Source organism: Natator depressus, chromosome 1, assembly GCF_965152275.1.
Source record: "Natator depressus isolate rNatDep1 chromosome 1, rNatDep2.hap1, whole genome shotgun sequence".
In the NCBI taxonomy this organism is placed as follows: domain Eukaryota; kingdom Metazoa; phylum Chordata; order Testudines; family Cheloniidae; genus Natator; species Natator depressus.
Window position 1 is genome coordinate 111,933,934 of NC_134234.1, and position 23,176 is coordinate 111,957,109.

At 39.9% G+C, this 23,176-nt stretch overlaps 1 protein-coding gene across 2 annotated transcripts in view; it reads right to left on the reverse strand.

The window, feature by feature from the left end:
- Positions 1-23,176, reverse strand: part of LIMS1 (LIM zinc finger domain containing 1) — a 131,686-nt gene that overhangs the window by 46,185 nt on the left and 62,325 nt on the right. Inside the window, exon 1 of one of the 2 annotated variants that reach the window (XM_074944945.1) lies at positions 16,421-16,542. The exons of the other annotated variant lie outside the window; for it this stretch is intronic. Within the exon in view, the coding sequence (XP_074801046.1) occupies positions 16,421-16,527 (107 nt within the window). The 5' untranslated portion in view covers positions 16,528-16,542. Of the gene's footprint in view, positions 1-16,420; positions 16,543-23,176 lie in introns of those variants that run through there. 2 annotated transcript variants of the gene reach the window in all.

Genomic DNA, 23,176 nt, shown 5'->3' on the forward strand with positions numbered 1-23,176 from the left:
AAGCTTTCGTGAGCTACAGTTCACTTCATCGGATGCACATAACAGAAGTTCTGAAGAGTTCTGTTAAGTTATATGCATCCGATGAAGTGAGCTGTAGCTCACGAAAGCTTATGCTCAAATAAATTGGTTAGTCTCTAAGGTGCCACAAGTACTCCTTTTCTTTTTGTGATATAACTAAGAATCTTACTTGGGAATTTCGCCCTCCAAGAAATTTTGACCATTTACAAGGATTTTTGTGCTTTTAAAACACAAACGTTAGGCAAGGGATTAATCCACAACAGATGAGGCACCTGCATGAGACAGGACCCCAATCGAGGGATTCTAAGATGAACCTTCTGAAAAATCAGATTCATAATGAGGATGCAGATATAACCCCAACTGTAATGTCACATAAGGTAGATGATACCATATACGCTGTTTTAATTAACAGAAGCTATAATATGTCTGCTACTAAGTTAACACTTCAGTACATGAAGAATTATTTAAAACTGTCTTTTGGTGCTTAGATCCCAAAACTCTCTCGAGTGCTTTGTCTAGTATTAAAACTAGGCTGAATATTTTGGGTATCTGTCTTAGATCAAAGGGGGGGGGGACTTTTATAGAGAAAGTTCAGCAGGACTTGCTGCCCGTAGAACATTGTATTTCATTCCACAAATAGATGTGCAGAACAGTCACAGCTCCAAACTAGGTGCTTGGCAACAACAGCTGCCATTGGTGACTTAATTGCATTACAGTGAAATAATGTTGTCTGCTTCATCTGAAAGGCTGCTGTGTCACTGCTGACCTCTTGAAAGTAAAGCTGCTACATTCCTTGTACAAGGTCAAGTTATGGCAGAGCAGGATAAAAACTCACAGCACAATCCTCCTCCTCCACAACCGCGACACACAAAAGGATGATTTTAAATAAATTAATCAGCAGCCTTTGCGCAATGGAACACTCACAAATATACGTCCGATATAGCTCACGAAAGCTCATGCTCAAATAAATTGGTTAGTCTCTAAGGTGCCACAACTACTCCTTTTCTTTCTGCGAATACAGACTAACACGGCTGCTACTCTGAAACCAACAAATATACAGTCACTAGTTGGAAAAAAGTCATTCAGTTTCCTCTGGTTATAAAACAGACATGGCTTTCCAGGACCTGCATAAAATTCTACACTGCCTTTTTTTAAAGTGCTGAATTAGCTCCTCCTCCTCATCATTACATATAAAATTTAATATGGTCTTAAGTGACCAAAAGATTAGTTTTTGTAATTGTTGGGCAAGTGTTCCCTAAATCAAATGGTTCTTACAAATTAATTTGAATAAAGGAGTAATTATTCTTTTTCTGGTTTTTTAATTGTAAATTATGGATGGGATTTTCAAAAGTCCTCAACACTGGCCTAAATCTGCTCCCATTTAAGATAATGAGAAAATACAACTGACTTCAAATTAGGTCAAATTTGAGTGTTTCTGAAAACTGTACTGATGTTTTCACACAGAATTATCTACAGGGCAGAAGACAGACAGCCTTTATCACATAATTTGGTATAAACTTATGCCAGTGTAAACAAATGTGCTTGGTATCTGCTACTACAGAGAATTCATTTTCCATTTCCTTACTGGAAGTGAATATTACAGGAATCTGATAAGAGGCTTCTTCCCAGAAGGATCTTTATAGATCATAATAATCAGTGAAAGTAATCTTAAAATAGAATTTGTGGGAGAGAAAAGAGATATTTCAACAATACTTTTTTAAAAAGATGTTTCAGAAAGTGTTGTATTTTCTTCTGCTGATGAAAAAAGTTTTCTGGCAAATCCCTGCTTTGTGTGAAATATATAGAACATGGGTAATTTTTCTCTTTACACCTTTCTTTAAGTTACCTTTGATTACATTCTTTTTCCTCCCACCACTGTCCCCCATCCAGTGATCCCTGAATACCTTTAGGCCAGCATTCAAAAAATATACCAAAACATATCAGAAGTACTTTAACACCTTTGCAGTGAGACATTGCATGACATAGCTTATCCATAAAATAGGCACTCTACACTTACTTGGCTGTGCTGCAAGAACTCACGCTATATTCAACTCTTGCATGTTAGTAAATTTTTAAGCAGTTATCTATACACTAGTGCTTTTTATAGAAAAACATTAGAATCCATTTAGAATTTAATTTTACAGTGTGAACTATAAAAAGTGTCAGGTACTGGCCCCCAATGCTAGACATATACGTACTGACTCAGAGAAGCGAGGTCCTACAGTTGACTGGATAGCATTTTCTCTTTGTGTGTCTGTCTGTTTGTAACAATGTTAGAACACCGCATCTGATCAAAACCAAAATTTCAGGAAATGCTCAAGGCAATAATAGGCAGACCCCTATTGATTTTGGGTAAAAGTGGAAAACTGGAAGCAGGAAACGGGGAACACATAGGGTAAGTCTACACTACAATTAAAAACCCAGGGCTGGCAAGTGCCAGCTGATTTGGGCTCACAGGGCTTGGGCTAAGGAGTGGGCAAACACTTTTTGGTCCGAGGGCCACATCTGGATGTGGAAATTCTATGGCAGGCCATGAATGCTCATGAAATTGGGGGTTGGGGTGTGGGAGGGGTTGCGGGCTCTGGCTGGAGCTAGAAATGAGGAGTTCAGGGTGCGGGAGGGGGCTCTGGCTAGGGGGTGGGAGTGCGGGTGGGAGGCGGTGATGGCTCTGGCTGGGGGTGCAGCCTCTGGGGTGCAGGAGGGTGGGAGAGGGGTTTTGGGGGTGGGAAGGGGATCAGGGCTGGAGCACTGGAGGGAGTCAGGGGTGCAGGCTCTGGGCGGCACTTACCTCAAGCAGCTCCTGAAAGCAGTGGCATGTCCTCCCTCCAGCTCCTACATGGAGGTGAAGCCAGGCAGCTCTGCGTGCTGCCCCATCTTCAGGCGCTGCCCCTGCAGGTCCCATTGGCCGCGGTTGCTGGCCAATGGGAGCTGCGGCGGAGGGGGGGGGGCCATTGAGGCGGGGGCAGTGTGCGGAGCCCCCTGGTTGCCCCTACATGTAGGAGCTGGAGAAAGAACATGCTGCTGCTTCTGGGAGCCGTGGGAAGCCACGGCACATGTGGAGCGGGGCAAGCCCTGGAGCCTGCTGCCCGGCAGCAGCTCAAGGGCCAGATTAAAACGTCTGAAGGGCCGGATGTGGCCCCCAGGCCATAGTTTGCCAACCCCTGGGCTCGAGCCTGGGCTCTAAGAGCCTGCAAAGTGAGTCCCAGAACTGAGGCTGCAGCCCGAGCCTGAGCATCTACACCGCAATTAAACAGCCCCATAGCCTGACTCAGCTTACACAGGCCAGCTGTGGGTGTCTTACTGCATTGTAGACATATCCATAGAGCTCCCTGTATCTAATTAGCAGACCCAGAAGCTTCAACCAGGCCTGTAAAGGTATGTTTACACAGCAAATAAAAACGTGCGGCTAGATGCCAGCCAACTCAGGCTCCTGGGGCTCAGATTGTAGGGCTGTTTCACAGCTGTGTAGACATCCAGGCTTGGGCTGGAGCTGCCCAAGCTCCCACCTCGCTGGGTCCTAGAGCCTGGACTCCAGCCCGAGCCCGGACTCCAGCCGAAGCCCCACAAACCCGTTAGCTGACATGGATCAGCCGTGGGTGTCTAGTTGGGTGTAGACATACCTTAATTGTCTGTAGATTAAAGAACTGGTTGATGGCAACCATTAACACTTTCCAACCCAATTCCTCCAATCTCAGTTCTGCCCATCCTCCCAAGAAGAGCTCTGTGTAGCTAAAAGCTCGAATGCCTATTCTCTCCCTGACCAACTGAAGCTGGTCCAATAAAAGATATTACCTCACCCAGCTTGTCTCTCTAATATCCTGGAATTGACACAGCTACAACTACATTGCACCACATCCTCCCAAGAGTTTAACATGTTGACACCATGAATGACTTATCTCCCTGACAGAAAGAAAAGCAGTACGAATTGGAGGGCATGGGGGAAGGTGGGCACACACAGAGCACCTAGCATGGGGGGGAGAATGAGAGCCTCAAATGAGAAGAGTGGAGAAGTCAGGGGGCACGCAGGCCCTGGCATGATGGAAGGGGTGGGAGGATTGCAGTGAGTCCCCGAAACAGAGTGGGATGGGAGTGTGCCACACAGGGAATTTGTGAGGAGAATGGAGGAATGCAAGGAGCCCCTCATGTGTGCAATGAGCTCAGCCTGCAGAAGCTACAAAGCATTTGAACCTACCAGTAAATAATATTTTGATCATAATTTCTCATAACTATAAATACAAATCTGCAATACTGATCTTTATATTTTCTATGAAACTTCATGTCCTAGTGAAATTTGGTAATGCTGGGTTATAGTACTTCCCTTTGAAATAGCAGTTTCCTTTTCCAATACCAGGTATTTAATTCATATAATCTATCATTACATATTGTCACAGATGCTGTTCCAAACAAAAAGCTTGTCAATTTAAAGGAGAAATTATATTAAATGTTAGTCCTGTATTAGCCATCTTCTTACAGTAGCTACAACTAATGTTTTTATAAGCTGAATGCCATGACCTGAAGTGCTCATCCAGTAACTATAATTAATATCTTGACTAAACCGAACACCCGGTCTTCCCTGAAAGCCTTCTTGTATGTCCATGTAGTTCCTTATATGGTTGGGATAACTGTCAACATCAGACTTTCTGGCTCTAAACTACATTCTTATTATAGCAACGACTCCATTGGAGACTCCACACTGGAGGATTGACCTTCAGCTAAGGTGGTGGAGGAGAGTGTTTATTTCTTTACTAAGTCACATGTCAGTCTTATGTAGATCTCTTCTTAAGTCAACAAAGATATTAGCATTGTGAGGAGAATCTACTTTATTTCACCTTTTACCTTACTGTAAGTTTTTCTTTTCTAAAATATTCTATGAAGTGAGCTGTAGCTCACGAAAGCTTGTGCTCAAATAAATTGGTTAGTCTCTAAGGTGCCACTAGTACTCCTTTTCTTTTTGCGAATACAGACTAACACGGCTGCTACTCTGAAATCTATAACTTCTGTTAGTGACTTTAGAAGTCTGTTAAGTTTTTAGCTGTTAGAACTAAACAAGCTGTGTCAGGGAGAGAAGGAAGATGAGCTTGATGAAGAAAGCAGATCTATTGACACAACACTGTTTTTTCCTCCCATAAAGATTAAGTAATATCTGTTATTCACTTCGGTTTTAAGTACTGCATTTTATTTCTCAAATGTTCATCACTGCATTATCAAGTTCCCATACCAGAAAGGAGAAAATGGAAAATAGCTAAACAACTTGTATTTAGCTTCCCCCTTAAATATTCTGGTTATCATGTTCTAACAGCCAGCAACAGAGTAAGTATTAATTGGAACCATGAGACAAATGTGAATAATATGCTAGCAAAAAAAGCTACAACAAAATGTCTGCTTCCATAGAGTTTAAAATCCAAACAGACCATTATGATCATCTAGTCTGATCTCTTCCATAACACAGGCCAAAACCCCTCACTTTATACTGCGTATTTAAGGCTTACTCCCTCAGAAACAAGTATGGTGAATTTCAGTACCACCAACTGTAAAATAAGAAATGCCAATCACTTTCTAAACCCAGGGCTATGGGTTTGTGCTTGTTTTTTTTAGACTTTCCTAAAGTGACAGACACCAGGGTATGTCCCAGTTGTCTAATGTTAAATGAGTAGAGTATGAATGAACAATTGAAATACATACTTGAGAACAATAGGGACAGATTGGGTGAGGAAAGATGAGGAAGGAAAGATAAAGAAAGTGGTTACAATTTGAGAGTTAGTTTAAATAAAGAATTCAGTTTAATCCTAATGACTGCTTTGCATATTTCAGTCAAAATTCATCACAACCAACATGGCAATTTACTTAGCTGTCCCAAGGCGACAATGCAAGCATTTGGTATATTAAAAAGCAAATTTAGTCCAGCATAACGTGCACACACTTCCTTGTGAATTGAATGTATGCTGTTAGAGGTTAGTACAGAACCCACTAAAACACTGATTTTGCTACTAGTTTAACAATCAAAGTCTTCAAAAGGAGAAACGTACATAAACATTTCTCATTGAAAAGGCCCAAATAAAATAAAGTCAACAGCAGGAACATACATTGTTTACTAGAACAAAAGCAAATAGACCAGCTCAGGTAATTTGATTCTTATCCACAGCATGGATGATAACAGTTTTCAATAGCTGCTTAGGCCAGGGAACATGGAGTAACCAGATTTACTAAACAAACTTTCTGCCAAGGACATTATCAATCATTAAGAGTGTGACATGCACAGGTTTAATATACAGAAATACAAAATTAAATTTCACACTTTCTTCACCTTCATTCATTCAGTTTTTGGTACAAAAGCCTTTTGAATCTTTTATAAAAGCATAGTTAGAAAAAAACAGGGGGAGGGACAATTGTAGCAGCGTTAGATATAGATGGAAAAAGCAGAACAGTTTAACAACCTGGAGATTTAAGGTATAGCAAGGGGCATGCAACAAACCTCTAAGGAATGCACACTTTAAAAAAAAAAGTTAAAAGTGGTTTATTTTAGAAACAAATTGCCAATACAGACGTTTTTGTTACATTGTGCAAAACTCTTCAGTTTAGAGGTTTATGATAATTTTTATTTTACGTATTCATTTTATTTTACAACTTCTGTCTGTATGAGTTCACAGCCCGTGGTTTTTGCTTTGTATGCCAGGTTCCTCCCGAAACAAAAACCTCAGCCAAAATTACCAAGCTTTGCCTAGCTGATGCCTAAAAGCAGAAACAGGAACAGGCTTGCAGAAAGAATTGCAAACCTTTTGGCAAACGTGGGCAGTTTCCCCTCATTAATAAACCCCAAAACATTATGAAAAGTTCATGGAGCTTTTCTAAGGAAATTATTGGTTCACCCTGCGACCAGCAAGTATTTTAAAGAAAAATCTAACTGCTACCAAGTTGACAGCTCTGAATATAAAAAACAAGGAATTTGAATTCGTAAGTCCCACAACTCATGAACTCTTATGGAAGAGACCAAGTGGGCCCGGTTTTGTTCAATATCTTCATAAATGATTTGGAGGATGGTGTGGATTGCACCCTCAGCAAGTTTGCGGATGACACTAAACTGGGAGGAGTGGTAGATACGCTGGAGGGTAGGGATAGGATACAGAGGGACCTAGACAAATTGGAGGATTGGGCCAAAAGAAATCTGATGAGGTTCAACAAGGACAAGTGCAGAGTCCTGCACTTAGGACGGAAGAATCCAATGCACCGCTACAGACTCGGGACCGAATGGCTAGGCAGCAGTTCTGCAGAGAAGGACCTAGGGGTTACAGTGGACGAGAAGCTGGATATGAGTCAACAGTGTGCCCTCGTTGCCAAGAAGGCCAATGGAATTTTGGGATGTATAAGTAGGGGCATTGCCAGCAGATCCAGTGAAGTGATCGTTCCCCTCTATTCGACATTGGTGAGGCCTCATCTGGAATACTGTGTCCAGTTTTGGGCCCCACACTACAAGAAGGATGTGGATAAATTGGAGAGAGTCCAGCGAAGGGCAACAAAAATGATTAGGGGTCTGGAACACATGACTTATGAGGAGAGGTTGAGGGAACTGAGATTGTTTAGTCTAAGGAAGAGAAGAATGAGGGGGCATTTGATAGCTCCTTTTAACTACCTGAAAGGTGGATCCAAAGAGGATGGATCTAGACTATTCTCAGTGATAGCAGATGACAGGACAAGGAGTAATAGTCTCAGGTTGCAGTGGGGGAGGTATAGGTTGGCATTAGGAAAAACTTTTTCACTAGGAGGGTGGTGAAACACTGGAATGCGTTACCTAGGGAGGTGGTGAAATCCCCTTCCTTAGAAGTTTTTAACGTCAGGCTTGACAAAGCCCTGGCTGGGATGATTTAGTTGGGGATTGGTCCTGCTCTGGGCCGGGGGTTGGACTAGATGACCTCCAGAGGTCCCTTCCAACTCTGATATTCTATGATTCTATGAAATGAAGGGGCCTCATAAAACCACGTGCACTAAGACATCAGATGGCATGCATGACCATTCAGAGTTTTATTTATGTTTGGGATGTACACTAAAATCATCACAATCTGGCATCTCCCCACTCAGTTCATGGTACTCAAGAGAACACTGCGTGGGCTAGATTCAGATTTTAAAACACAACTTATTAATTACAGGGACAGAAAAAACATGAACCCAGACCTCCTTTACTATCTAAAAGACTGGGGTTCATGGTTCTTTCCTGTCTGTGAATCAGTGGGTTTTAACCAAGACTAAGTTTTGTCTCTGCTACAGAGTATTCCTGTGTGGAAATTAATCATTTCATGGCACATACTGTATTAAAAATCTAGTTTAAAATACTCTCACATACATGGAAAATGAAAAGGTATTACATTAAATGTTATTTATAGAATGCTTTTGATCCAGGTGTTATTTAATTGTTAGACACACTAAGTCTGCATATCAAAAACAGGTTTTAAAATAAGATCTATTTATGAAATGTAACCAACTAGCATTGAAAGAAAGAATTCTCACTCCTCTATTTGTCGATACCTGCTATAACCATTGTATTTACCACCATTTTATAAAACCACCAGACACAAAATTTTATGCTTGGATCATTACAGTAATTTAAGAGGAATGATTGCTCAATTTTCACCTACATAAGTACCGTTTATCACCACCTAGTCATTTGGACTCAAGGGATATTGTCTGATGGTGATTAAATCTAAACAAATTGTTTAGGAATGATTATGCAACATAAAAAAGCAGGAGAGTGAGGACAAGAGAGAGGTTGTGCTCATCATGAGTTATTTTCATTGCTTAGGGTTAAAGTAAGTGTGCATATATGCTGTGTGCCTCTAACCCTTTGGAAGTGTCAGACTCTCTGGAAGTTGCCATAAGAAGTGTCAATATTTCCTCTAACGGTTGGCATACATTGATGAACCCTCTCTTCACTTAAAACCTCAAACAGTCCAAGGATCAAAAATGTTTTTGATTCAGTGCAAAAGTTTTCTGGTCCAAAATACAGATTGCTCTGGCAGTATTTCTAGCCATAGCAGTGTACAAAATGTGGACTTTAAACTTATATACTGTGTAAAACCTCAATATCTGTACTTCTGCTTTGCTACTGATTACTGTTGATACTGCTGTTGAGCCTCTGCTGATATTTGCACCTTAAAGATGCTGACTGGGGACCCTGTGGAGCTGAAGGAACAATGTATAAATATTAACTTTCTTTTAAGTTTTGTGAGACTATTGTGCAATGTTACACATTAAAATTCAACAGCCAAAGTTTAGGAATTCTGCAAATTAACCTTGCTTCCTCTGCCTTCCCTCTGCTCTAAATATCCTGCGGAGTTCAGAAGCTTGGCAGGGTCCCTCGTTCCTCATCTCACTCTTCCCAGTCAGCTCTTCACTGTTTCTCCTATGAGCACTAGTTGGCGTTCACCAGGCAAATACAAAACTGATCTAGTAATTTTCAACTGTTAATGTCTCTCGATACAGAGAAAACTTTATAAGATATCTTCTGTGACAAGACAATAGAGTGGCAAACTACTTGAATAACTGATGAAAACTAAATGAAGAAAGCTAGTACCTATTTGTTGTGATTATTGAAATTTACGAACTATCAGCCACTCCACAAGTTCTTAAAATTTTAACTGGATTTACTTAGTAGGGACCTAAAAGAGTTAGGAAGACACTTAGTTCAATTGTTTTTTCAAGTGCAATCATTAAACACTAACTGAACATTGTTTTAATCAATTTTCTTCCAGTTTTTCCAAAATATTCTACCGAATTGTGAAAGTAAATCATAAGATTTTTTCAGGCCAAACATTGCTAAACAAAGTTAGGAAGGTCAGTGTGGAGGAGGGGATGTAAAAACAGGACTTATAAAGCTGCTGTTGAATGGATCCCAATGATTAGTCACAGATGTATGATTACTATTTCCTTAGCATCCTGTTTTCTGGAGAAAGCAGGGGAGAAAAAGTTTACCAGATAGCTAGAATTTTTGTAACATCACTTTAAATAGTATTTCACAACACAGTACAAAAAAATCTCTAAGAAGGTGGTTTTGAAAAATTTTTCACTCTATCATTTTCTAATTAAATGCGAATTTAAATTATTCATATAGATGAGGTGCTGAGAGCAGCAGGAAGAAAAAATAACAATATTTTATTTTAACATTGTTACAGGTAGCAAAGAGCCTCAAAATACAAACATTAGCAGGTGTACACTGAACTTTCACTTAATATATCATGACGCCTGTGGTATAGTGATGACTTTCCCTCCCAATGTAGAGTATTCTGGTGTTATCTTGTTTCAAATCCAGGTGAACTATAAAAGTAAAATGGGAATGTGAGCAATTTATGAGAATACAAAGAAATTCAAATAGGAGCCACGGAACACAGCTTAAACATGATGAATGTAATATCAGTCATTACAATGCAGTGCTCAAAACACATTGTTGCAGGCAGGAGTACTTTAAGTTTTCAAGTAAAAATATTTGTGATAGTTTATATTCATTCTGTCTTAAATTAATTTCTATGGAAAGGGCTAGTAAATCCACTCACCTAGGGTAAGTGGGAAGCTTGACCTGGGAAGTGAAGGGACCCACACAACATGAACCTGTGCAGAATCCAAGCTTTCATTTTAAAAAAAACCAAGTGTTTAGCCCTGTTGTGAAAGTGTTACAAAGATGAACTGTGTGTATATTGACGGGCACTGTCATCTCCCCAGATCCGGAGACAAACAGATCTCATAATTTTGCTAAGCAGCAGCATAGTGAAATTAACAAGACTCCTGTCAGTTTACTTACGATATTCAGAACTTTGCAGAGATCAGTGAGACTACTAGGAATCATCTCACTTTCACACTGCTGCTGATGGGTTGGAAAGCTAGAAGCAGAAATAGAAAACATTGGAGTTATTCACCTAGGGCTTGATTCAGTGCACAATGGCTAAACTCCCACTGACTCCAATTGTGCAGGATCGGGCCTTTGACCAAAAAACCAAGTGCTGTGGAGAGGTAGTGAATGAGAGAGAGAGAAACTCTCTGGCTTGCACTTACAGAACTCTGCACCAACAAAGCATTTTAAAACATTTAACTACCACTAATCTGTAACCCCTGGAGCTGGGGAAACTGAGGCACTGAGCGCTTAAGTGTCTCATCCAACATCATACAGACTGTGGCAGATACAGAAACTGAACACATATTTTCCAATTCACAGTTCTGCATGTTAGACAAGAAGAAAAGGGGTCTACCAGGTAAAGTCTGAAATATTTTCAGATAGTAACTTAATGAAGAGACAGCACCATTCACTAAGAGCTATTAAGAGGATTCTACTGCCGACTGAGAATGACAAATTTTAAAATTTAATTGTCAAACCCATATCATTTCCCTACAACACTCCCTGCGGCAGGTGGGAAAAAATGGTTCTGGGCGGATTCATTGGAAATTGCACAGCAGAATTATAAACCTCTGAAAGACAATGATGGAAATGGACTATACCAGCACTAATGGGTACAGCTTCAAAAGTTAAAGATCTGTTTCCTGTTATGGACCCTCAAAGCCAGCAGTGGATGATCTCTCTCAAAGTTATGTTAACTCAGGAAATTACTCTATTTTCCTACTGTACTTTGCATATCTTTAAGGGATTTTGTTTTAGGGAAAGTCAATGGTATTTTCTTACTTTGTAACCATTTAGGAATTTAAACCTACATACATATTCAGAATATATTGTTCAATGGTGTAATGCAGCATTACAATGTCCTAATTATTAATTATTTGTATTTTAATGCTTCAGATTAAGTCACATTACACTTCATTTCAAATTAAAATGAAAAAAAAAATTCAGCAGCAAATATCTATTTAAAGCTCTTTGGCACCAGCAATATTGATGCTTCTGCAGCAGTCTGTGAAGACTGTGCCAGGAAAGTGTGATTTCCAGAAGATGAGGATTAAAACAGATATCTGGTTTTGCAGAATATATGGAATTATACATACAGCTGAGTTCAAGACAGAAGTTATTATCGTTCTGGGGTTCTCATACTTTGTGTTCCCGTGGTGCTACTCAGTTTTAACACTGATCCATAAAGTAAATTAAATCCAAACTGGGCTCAAGTCCAAGCTCCCACTGTGATCACTAAAGCATTCTATAACAGTCCCTCTCTCAGGAAAATACCAACAGTTAAGACTAGAAAGAACCTTTGCTGCACCCACTCACCCAACACACTAGCTACATGCAGAATCTGAGGGAAGAATATATGCTTAGTAGCTACATTCTATCAAGATGATGTTCTTCACTCCACCTAACAGCAAATAATTGGGCTGTAAGAGAGCAAATGTGTGTGTGTGTGTGGGGGGGGCATATTAAATTCATTCCCTTATCAAGGACAGTGAATGTGGTAGCTGTGCTATTCTCTATACAAACACATATGATTACCCTGTCTTTGCTCCCCCAAAAATAACAATCTGGGAAGACAAGTAACAAAAGAAGGGGCAGGCGAGGGACACTATAAGAGAGAGAGGCAACAAAGTGCTGGAAAAAGGACAACTGGTAGAAGACATTTACCTGGGCTTCATCTAAGGCAGGGGTGGGCAAACTGCGGCCCGCGGGCTGGATCCTGCCCCTCAGGGCTTTGGATCCGGCCACTGGCATTGCCCCCCGTGGTGCCGTAGGCCCCGCGCCGCTCTCAGAAGCGGCTGGCTCCATGTCCCTGCGGCCTGGCGGGGGGCAGAGGGCTTTGTGCTTTGCCCTTGCCTCCAGGCACCACCCCCTGCAGCTCCCATTGTCCGGGGATGGGGAACTGCGGCCAATGGGAGCGTCAGGGGAGGTACCTGGACGAGCGCAAGGGCAGCACACGGAGCCCTATGCCGCCCCTCCCCCAGGGGCCACACAGGGACGTGGTGCCGGCTGCTTCCTCCCACTGCAGTGAGTCTCAGAGCCTGGGTCAACTGATTCAAGCTCACGCTATGGGGATAAAAATAGCAGTATACATGTTCCTGTTCAGGTGGAAGCCCAGGCTCTCAGACCCACCCCCCTTGCCAGGTTTTAAGCCCAGGCTCCAGCTCAAGTGGGAAGGTCTACAGTGCTATCTTTAGTCTCATAGCAAAAGCCCTGCGAGCCCGAGTTGGTTGACCCGGCTCTGAGACTCGCTGCCACGGTGGTTTTTTTGGGTGTGTGGGCGAGTCCTAAGAAAACTAAATAGTCATACACAAATTTTGGTGCTGGATTAGAAAACAAAGAGCAGGGATGAATGGCCAGTTTCTAACATGGCAAAAGGTTTACAGTGAATTGCCCCAAGTACTGGTACTATTTAACATTTAATTAAATAACTATGTAAAAGAGGGGATAGCCACGACTATGAAAAATTAATGAAGTGGAGAACTTCAGAGGGATGTTACATAGCTATACAATAGGGAAACATAATGATGGCATATTCAATTTAGTGTACACAAGTAATGCACATTGCAAGGAACATTTTGTCCTATTCATGCATATTGATAGAGTCTAAAGTAAATGTAACCACTAAGGACAGACACCAAGGTGTAACTGTGGAGAGCTCAATGAAAACAGAGAATGTTCTGCAGTGTTCCATTTAATATTCATGAAAATTAAGGGCTTCCTCCTCCTGAGTCCTCATTCTTCTTATCTCGTAGTTAAGTCATAATCCTATATTTATAACATTGCAATATTTTGCCATAGAAAATACTGCAAGATCACAAATAAGGCAGCATGGCAACTACAGGATGAAATAAGAAAATGGGTTAGGAAGGAGCAAAATCTAGTTTAAGCAGAAATAACTTCAAAAATTAGCCAAGATGATAAGAACAATTATGAAAAGAGTAAAAGGACTGAATTTACGTTATAATTTTCCATCTATTAAAATTTTTTTTAAAACATAATCAAGTCCCCTCTTAGACATTAACCTTCAAGGCACTTTACAACTCTGGCCCCTCCCTAATGATCCACTTTTGACTTAGGTTGCCTACTGTTTACCTGCTTGCCCTTTTGTCCCATGAACATCTTTGGACTTTCTTCCATTCCACCTCTTACGCTTGGAATGCCTTCCATTAAATTAATCATAAGGCTACTTACTGATCTCTCCTCCTTCAAATTATTTCTCAGGACCCACTTCTGCCTCACATGTTGCTTATCTTCATAAATTGTAAGCTACTGAGGGCAGGAATCCCACACAATCCAAATCAGGGCTGCTACGAGCTACCAAGATATCCATGTTAAGCAAGAATAATGATACTATTACAGCTACAAAGTATGGATCTCGTTTATTGCTTCCAACAGATCTATCTGCAAGTTCTGTTTATGAAAGCAGATTCTGATCCCACAATAGGACTTAAGACACATTATTTAAAACTAGTAAAAAGAGACAAAAAGTAGATAAAGGGCATTGAATATATTAAAAACAATATATACAAAGGAAAGGAAATGTTGAGTGGAGAATGAACCTCTGAACATACTCCATTTGACTGAGCTTAATTACTAAATGATTTTTCAGTCTATACATGTTATTAACTGAGGGCTGGTCCACACTAGGAAGTTAAATCAGCATAGCGGCATCTCTCAGGGGTGTGAAAAAGCCACACCCAGGAGAGATGTAGCTATACCAACCTAAACCACTAGGCTGATGAAAGAACTCTTCCACTGACCTAGCTATCACCTCTTGGGGAAGTGGATTACCTATGCCAGTGGCAAAACCCCTCCTGTTGGCATAGGTAGTGTCTACACTGAAGTGCAACTGTGGTGCAACTACAGCGCGGCAACTGTATTGCTGTAGTGTTTCAAGTGTAGACAAGCGCTTAGTGTTTCAGTTTGTTTTTGTGAACATAAAATACTACAGTAAAGAACATTCAACTGGTAACGAGGAAAACAAGGACATTTGCCGTTAAGAATGACAAGTGATATAAGACACGCTCTCCAACATTAATGCACAACAGAGTGCTTAAAGGAGCAGATAAAGAGGTATCCACAATGGGTATAGGTTTTTTAAAAAAAATGTCATCTTTTCATTCCACTTAAATTCTTTGCTGCTAATGGTTTGTTAAAACATTAACATTCTGTTAATGACTTTGGATTGGAATATGTGTGTGTTATATATTATACAGATACATAAATACCCTCAAAAATCTACATAGGCAGAGATTTTAGAATAGAATCTAAGTATACATAGCAGGTCCATAAATTAACCAGTTCATTATATGACTTTGGTAAATCTGATTGTTCTTCATCATCATGACAATTAAAAATAATCTCAGTCAATTATTCTAATATTTAGTAAAAAAAATTTAAGATGAAATTAAGTTCTTAATCTTGACACAAAGGGGCATCTTAAAAATGTAAACTGCCATTCTTCTGAAATCAAGTAACACAAATAACAAAACCGCAATTAAAGAAGTAAACTTCTATGAAAAGTTTCAGCACAAAGTGAATTCTGAAGGCTTGAAAAAGCAGAGTTTAAAAGAAAAAAAGGATGGCGTTATAACCCCCATATAAAACAGAAGCACAAAATTGTATGAAGCATTCCAATTCTGGAGTTGAAACAAATCAATACACAGTTTAAAAATAAAAGCAAAGTAAAAGTAATTAGGGCATAGGAAGTACTTCCTCTCCACTGATGCTTTTGTCAGCATTTACACAAGAATCCATTACTGAATAAAATGAAATGTGAACAGACTATTTCCCTATCTAGGAGATAAAAAGTTAGCATTTTCACTGGTCTGAGTCTGCATTTACTGAGGCTACAAACTATTATTCTTTTATATTCCAAATATAGGCCACTGAAAATCTCATGTAACATTTTAAAAGGAACGTCATATTGGGAAAATAACCTTCGTCATTAAATGGCTTTCAGATTTTTGGTCACCCTTCCTTCATAAGGTCATGTCAAGTGGTTCTACTGCATTCTTTTGTCTAAAGCCATTTCACAAAGAATCCCTATGAAAAGAAGCATGATCCAACAAGCTGCACTAGACCATCTTAAACAAAGAAAAGCCCTACAGAATGACACCAAGAAGATCCCAGAGAAACCGGGCAACTTTCCTTGGTTTCAATTAGAGTGCTTTGGTGATTAACACTGAATTTTAACCTAAACTGCAACAACATGTATGAGGAAGTTATTTACTGGTAAATTACCAGCTGTCAAAAGTATACTAGAAAGTTATAGACTGCATTTGCCAAAGCTAGGAAACGATTCATGCCTTTGCCAAAAACTACACTATGGTGCAAACACAGGACATCTGCTTCTGATTAGTCCCTCCTAGATTTATTCTGGTATTTTGGGGCTACTTTTAAACTACACGTCTTACAATGACATTATTAGAACCTCAGTTTGTATTTAGTTTGCTGTAATCATTTAAACAAACGCCTGTTTACTAAAAAGGCACCCTGAGCCTTTGTTAACCATTAATTTGCACTCACCTTAGCTTCTCTTCATGTAACCCATGAAGTCCCAAACTATCAGGGCGATCCCGTCTCCTCCTGTACAGACCAGAATATGATAACTCTTTCAGCTGTAATGCAGTCATATTTCTCTACCCATAGGGGTTTTTTAAAGTTTCTGTTGAGTCGTGCAGCTGCCAAGATGCCTGGAGAGAATATGCTCAGCAGCGGGTCTGTACACCTGCACTCGTCAGAGTTACAAATCTCTCAGCACAGGCAGTTGCTGTACTGCTTCCTGTTTCTCATAGGTACACACCCTTCAGAAGGGCACTACATTTCCCTGATCACACCTAAGGGATGACTGTGGCAAGCCTACCAGTTCCATGAAAGTTTGTTGGAAACAAAGCTTAAGTGTCCAGTTATCATGAACAAATTTACAATTTATTATGCAAACTATTCAGTTGTCCTTATGCCTCTTGGAATTAGCTAAAAATCTCATGAGCAATGATCTCTTCCGTATTATCTATAACAAAAGGAGACCCATTAGCACTATAAAATCCAAACTTACTCAAACATGTAAACAAACCAAAAAATTGGAGGTTAATCCAACAAACTGAGCAGCAAGAGGACCTACAAGAACTTCCACATCCAGCATTCAAACAATCTCTTACAAACCTAGGTGATTAATGCTACCAATACAAAAACACTCTTCCTCCAAAACCCTAAAAATTTAAACAATATTCATCAATACTTTTCTGCTCTTAACTATCAAAAGGACTGTCACTCTGGCATTTGTCTATTTTTCAATGGTGCAAGGTCCTATGGAGGCTATAAAACATGAATGATAAAGTTAAAAGTTTCCTGTAACACAGGAAATCATGGTTTTCCAAGCTGCATGTCTCGTTTGAGCTGGTAATGAAAACTATAAACTTGAATTTTAAAATAGGTTTAAATAGACCTGAATGTTTTTTCAAAAATTGATTTTAATCTTGGCACATGTAAATAGACTGTAATCCAGATTTTTTTCTAGGGAGAAATTATATGTGAACCTAATTCAGTTTTTATTTTGTTAAATGTAACTTTGATAACCTCATTGACTACGTGCAAGAAACTTGTAAGACACTCTTTGACCTAGACAGGAAACACATGTCTATGTGGTATAAATTATACATTCAACTATCAGCGTGTTTGATTTGTAGTGGAACACACACAAAGGTTAATTTCAAATTCCTGCAATAATGAAATGTGCAAAGAATGCAAATTTTGGTTTTAAATATGTAGTATTGGATCTGTAGCTTCATACTAGTGAATTCTGTCAAGTTTATTAAACAAGCATGGGAGTTTTATACAAGAATATTCTAGGAACAATTCAGTATAGAATGCCATCTGGAGGATTTTTAAGAAGGGCATTATACGATAGACCTAAACAAACTTTAACATTTTCTTAGCAACCACACCACATACACTTTAGTATATCCTGTAAGACTGAAAAAATCATGTATAAAACAAAAATATACATATTTGATTTTAAAGGGCTGTACTGATTTTACAGGTAGAAAAAGGCTGCACATCTCCACTCACCTGGAAACCACACCTGGAAAAATAAGAAAAGGAAAACAGTTTGTGGTATTTGCCTAAACATGCTGCATTCCAGTTTCAAGTGGAATACTCAAGTAAACCCCCACTGCACAGCAGGATAAACTTAAACAGAATTAAGCAACACCTTCCTAAAGTCAGACATTAGTAGTTTCTAATGACTAGTTAATGCTCTTACAAATACCTGTTAAATATGGTGATGACTGATACACATAGAAGAAAGAAAAGGAGGACTTGTGGCACCTTAGAGACAAACAAATTTATTTGAGCACATGGCCACTGAATGCATCCGATGAAGTGAGCTGTAGCTCACGAAAGCTTATGCTCAAACAAATTTGTTCGTCTCTAAGGTGCCACATGTACTCCTTTTCTTTTTACATAGAAGAGTAGTTTTTATAAACCATCACCAGCTTCTTATAGCCCTTTAATTATTAAAGGACATCATCAGTACATGTCCAAACAACTACTTTCTAACAACTACAATGTACAAAGTGAATCTACGGATAGATATTATGCTATATAAAAACCTGTTTTGAATTAATAGCAGTAAACTGAGCTACGGTAGTGACTGGAGAAGTAATTAACAGGATTTTTTTCAAAATACAGTAGTATCTGTTCAATTGAACCTTGCATTTTTCTTTTAAATGAGCGGCTCAAAATCTCATGGAGAAAATGCCATGATCTTTTCAGCTGCAAATGGATTCTGTTTAATTATGAAGAAAGACTGCTCCAAAGCACATAATGTCAACTCATGGTTGTTTGCATAACAACTGCGGAGCAGTATGAGCTTGCCAGGCAACAACTCAAGCCACAATGTTACGTGCCCACATCTGCCCCAAAGTGAAGTGGTTCCAAGACCAAATCGGTCATAGTACAGCATGCATAACAATTTACAGCATAATATAACAGATCCACACAAGAACTTTGGAGAGATCATTCTTTTAATAAAGAGCTGCTTGGCACCTATCCATCCTCAAAGATACTTGTCTACACTTAAAGATACTTGTCTACTACAGCTGAGCCGCTGTAGCGCTTTGCTGATGGGAGGAATTCTCCCATCGCTGTAGATAATCCATTGTTGGAATTATTAATAATATTTGAAATTATTAAGAACATAAGAATGGCCACACTGGGTCAGAGCAAAGGTCCATCTAGCCGAGTATCCTGTCTTCCGACAGTGGCCAATGCCAGGTGCCCCAGAGGGAATGAACAGGTAATCATCAAGTGATCCATCCCCCCTGTCGCCCATTCCCAGCTTCTGGCAAACAGAAGCTAGGGACATCATCACTGCCCATCCTGGCTAATAGCCAATTAATATTAATATGGGAAATCACCAAACACCAATTTAACCATACATTCCTTTATTAAATACAGCGACCAAATGGTATTTATACAATTGCTCTAAACATGCCTAAAAAGCCTAACTAATAAGCAATTTATTACACCCAAACAGTAACAAAACATTTAACAGCATTTTATCAAGATACTTACAAACAGGCTAAACCCAGGCATGCTTACACCCAGGTTGGTTGGCTTCAGTGGGGCCAGTCAGGTATTAGCAATGAACCCTTTAAGAGTTTACTTTTTATACCCTTTAACAAACAAGTGATGTCACTGCCATTTATTGACTTCAGCTAAAAAACAGTTGGAGACAGTTCACCCTTATTTCCAGTCTTAATCCAGATAAGATTTACAACCTCCTTTCTCCCCAAGGCCTTTCCTCCTCTCCTTGCTGTCCAACAGTTTTCCTGTTGCACCTGAGTTCACACAGGCTTTAACACTGGTGTGTGGGTTGGGGAAGGGCTAAGTTGGCTCATTTTAAGACAGATTCTTTGTGTGATTTCAAACCATCTGCAGTCAGCCCTATTGGTCAGAGGCCTTCTTTTTAGAAACTTCCCCTTATTTCATTAGTTCTTCTTTGCACCAGACATCCTCCCTACTTCATTTATTTTGACATTATAACATTATTTCCAAGGCCTTCCTTCTACTTGCTAGTCAAGGCCTTTCTTCACAACACACACATATTTCCTTAACCAAACAAACTCACTTTAGTTCTTTCATTTTATACTAATCCTACATGCACCTCCCTGGTAGACAGGTTGATGGAAGAATTATTCCAACGATCTAACACTGTCTATACCTGGGATTTAGGTCGCCTTAACTACGCTGCTCAGGGATATGGATTTTTCACACCCCTGACCGACTTAGTTAAACCAATCTAATTTTCTAGTGTAGACTAGGCCCAAGATACTTGTTGTTTGGTATGGTTCTTGAAGTGACTTCCACCCCATCAAATTGTTTACTGGCTTCTTTTAGCAGCTGAACTTGGGGAGGATCTAAGCCAGGGCTGCGGGAAGCGGCGCAGGCCGCAGGGATATGCTGGCTGCTGCTTTCTGCAGATCCCATTGACCGGGAACAGCAAACCGTGGCCACTGGGAGCTGCGGGGGGGGCCGTGCCTGCGGATGGTCAACGTAAACAAAATGTCTCACGGCCCGCCAGCGGATTACCTTGATGAGCCACGTGTTGAAGGTTGCCGACTACTGATCTAAGCTGATCTGATTTGAATGCGAAAAGACCTTTCATTAACAAGTATATTTGGGGACATGCCAGAAACTTTCTAAACAGAAATCTGAAACAGATTTCTTCCTTTTCTCATAACACCTGGTTTAAGATCATATAAAAGCTGGGTGGTTCAATCTGAAATTTGCTCATCATACCACTGGACCTGTGCTATGTACAATCCAAAAACTGAAACACTGTAGATAACATGTGGAACAGTACCTTGCAGGGGGCGCTACAGGAAATGCAGACATTCCTCTCCTCAGTTGCGCAGATGTTTCCAGGCATTCCTCTAGTTCTGTAGGAGACTTAATATGCTCACTTGGTACTACCCAGCCCCATTTTAATTTCTAGTCTCCATAGCTATTGTTTGTTTTATTCTTTTCTAAATAGATTACCATTCCCTTTGCTCTGGATTGGGCTACTTAGGTTTTTCACATTCCCTGAGAATTTTTCAGGATCAGCCAAAAGCCACTGTTGCTTGTCTTGACAGGTTTCAGAGTAGCAGCCGTGTTAGTCTGTATCCGCAAAAAGAAAAGGAGGACTCGTGGCACCTTAGAGACTAACAAATTTATTTGAGCATAAGCTTTCATGAGCTACAGCTCACTTCATCATCCGATGAAGTGAGCTGTAGCTCATGAAAGCTTATGCTCAAATAAATTTGTTAGTCTCTAAGGTGCCACAAGTCCTCCTTTTCTTGTTGCTTGTCTTGTTACCATTAGTATTTAACCTACCTTTAATCCCTTAGAATTTAGACTCCTCCTTCAGCCTTCAATGCATTTCTCCCTAACCACAAAAAGTAATAAGCAGTGGTACTACAGCTGGACTGACAATCATAACAGTCTTAATATTGTCAACATATATCAGATCAAAATATTCAACTGAGCCCTTACTAACAGAAAACCGAACCCTAATGATTCAGAAAAGAGAACCTAGGCAGTCTTTTATTTAGTCCCAAATTAAAATCTGTTGCAACTATACTACAAGATATGAAGACCATATTAGACAACTCACGAGCTAAAAGTTCAGCACATGATTAAGTATTTGCAGGATTGGTGTCCTGTCTCAACTAATGCTGTGAACGTGCCTGTAATCTTTCTATATATTTTCAAGATATAGGTTGTTTCTAGAAAAACGGGATAAGAAACACTTTCAGTACGCTTAAAGTATGCAGTAAGTGAAGCTAAAAGAGCTGAAATTTAACTCAGGTTGAGAGATAGGAATACTAAAAATCCTAAATATTTGTAGATTTAAAGTTTTCCATGAGTTCTAATTTATGGTGAATAAGCATGTCATCTTTCATAAGAGCTACAGCTAAAGCTTTGGTGCTACCATTCTGCACAAAGAAAACGCTTAATCTTATCATTCACACTATTTTTTCTTCTACTCATGAAGCACATTTAAATAACATCATAAATTTAGAGCAAACAGTCTATTCTAGATTGAAACATGTTATATTTAAGTTTGAAGGTTATTTTTTACTGCAGAGAAAACCATCCTCAATGAAACATTAAGAGTGGAATGTGTTGAAGAATCACAGAATATCAGGGTTGGAAGGGACCTCAGGAGGTCATCTAGTCCAACCCCCTGCTCAAAGCAGGACCAATCCCCAGTTTTTGCCCCAGATCCCTAAATGGCCCCCTCAAGAATTGAACTCACAACCCTGGGTTTAGCAGGCCAATGCTCAAACCACTGAGCTATCCCTCCCCCCAAATAAAGGATTGAACTCAAAACCCTGGGTTTAGCAGGCCAATGCTCAAACCACTGAGCTCAGAATCACATTACTACCCTTTATCATTCAACTGCTTCTCAAGGAGATAAAGCTAAAGGTGATCATGGAGGGAACAAAGGAGAAATAATATTGCAGTCATGATCAGTGAATGGAGAGAAATGCATCCAAACTTTACCCTCTCTTCCCTTTCAGACCCTTCTTTAAAGAGGGGGGTCGGGGGGGGCAGGGAGACAGAAGGCTTTCCTTAAAGCGAAGGAAATTAGGAGATTAAAGCCAATTAATCTCTCTCAAAAAAAGAGAAGCACTTATCTAGAAAACGGTAATCATGGTACCAGGTTCTGAAAGAACAACAAGAGAAATCTCTACAACTGAGCAATCAAGAAAAGGGAAAGATACAACTCCCCTCCCAAATATATATAGAGAGTGTCCTCTGGACATCAGGTGGTAAGGAGCTAATAAAAAGGACTCTCAGCTAGTTCCCTGCTACAGCAGTGGCTGGAGACTGGAGTTCCCTTAAGGTCCCCCACATATTAAGGGATCAGGGCCTGATGGAAATGGCCCCCAACTGGTTTCCTGACATGTCCATCTGTAAAAGAGTATTTACAGGGGATAAACTCCTAGGGTGAGATCCCGATCCTACTGAAACTCAATAGCAAAACTCACATTGATTTCAATAGGGTCAAGGTTACATACCCCACACACACACAAATGTAAGGATAGTTACTTATTTTGCCAAGTCAAGTATTCAAGCTAGAAAATGCCATATTTATGGTTGCCGGTGTAACCTAAATTCTGCTGCCCTCAGTTGGTTCATTGAACGAGGCAGGGTTTTGTGGAAAACACACTGTGATCATGTAATTAAACACTGCATCATAAATCATATCCACAAAGGATGGAATTAAGGTTG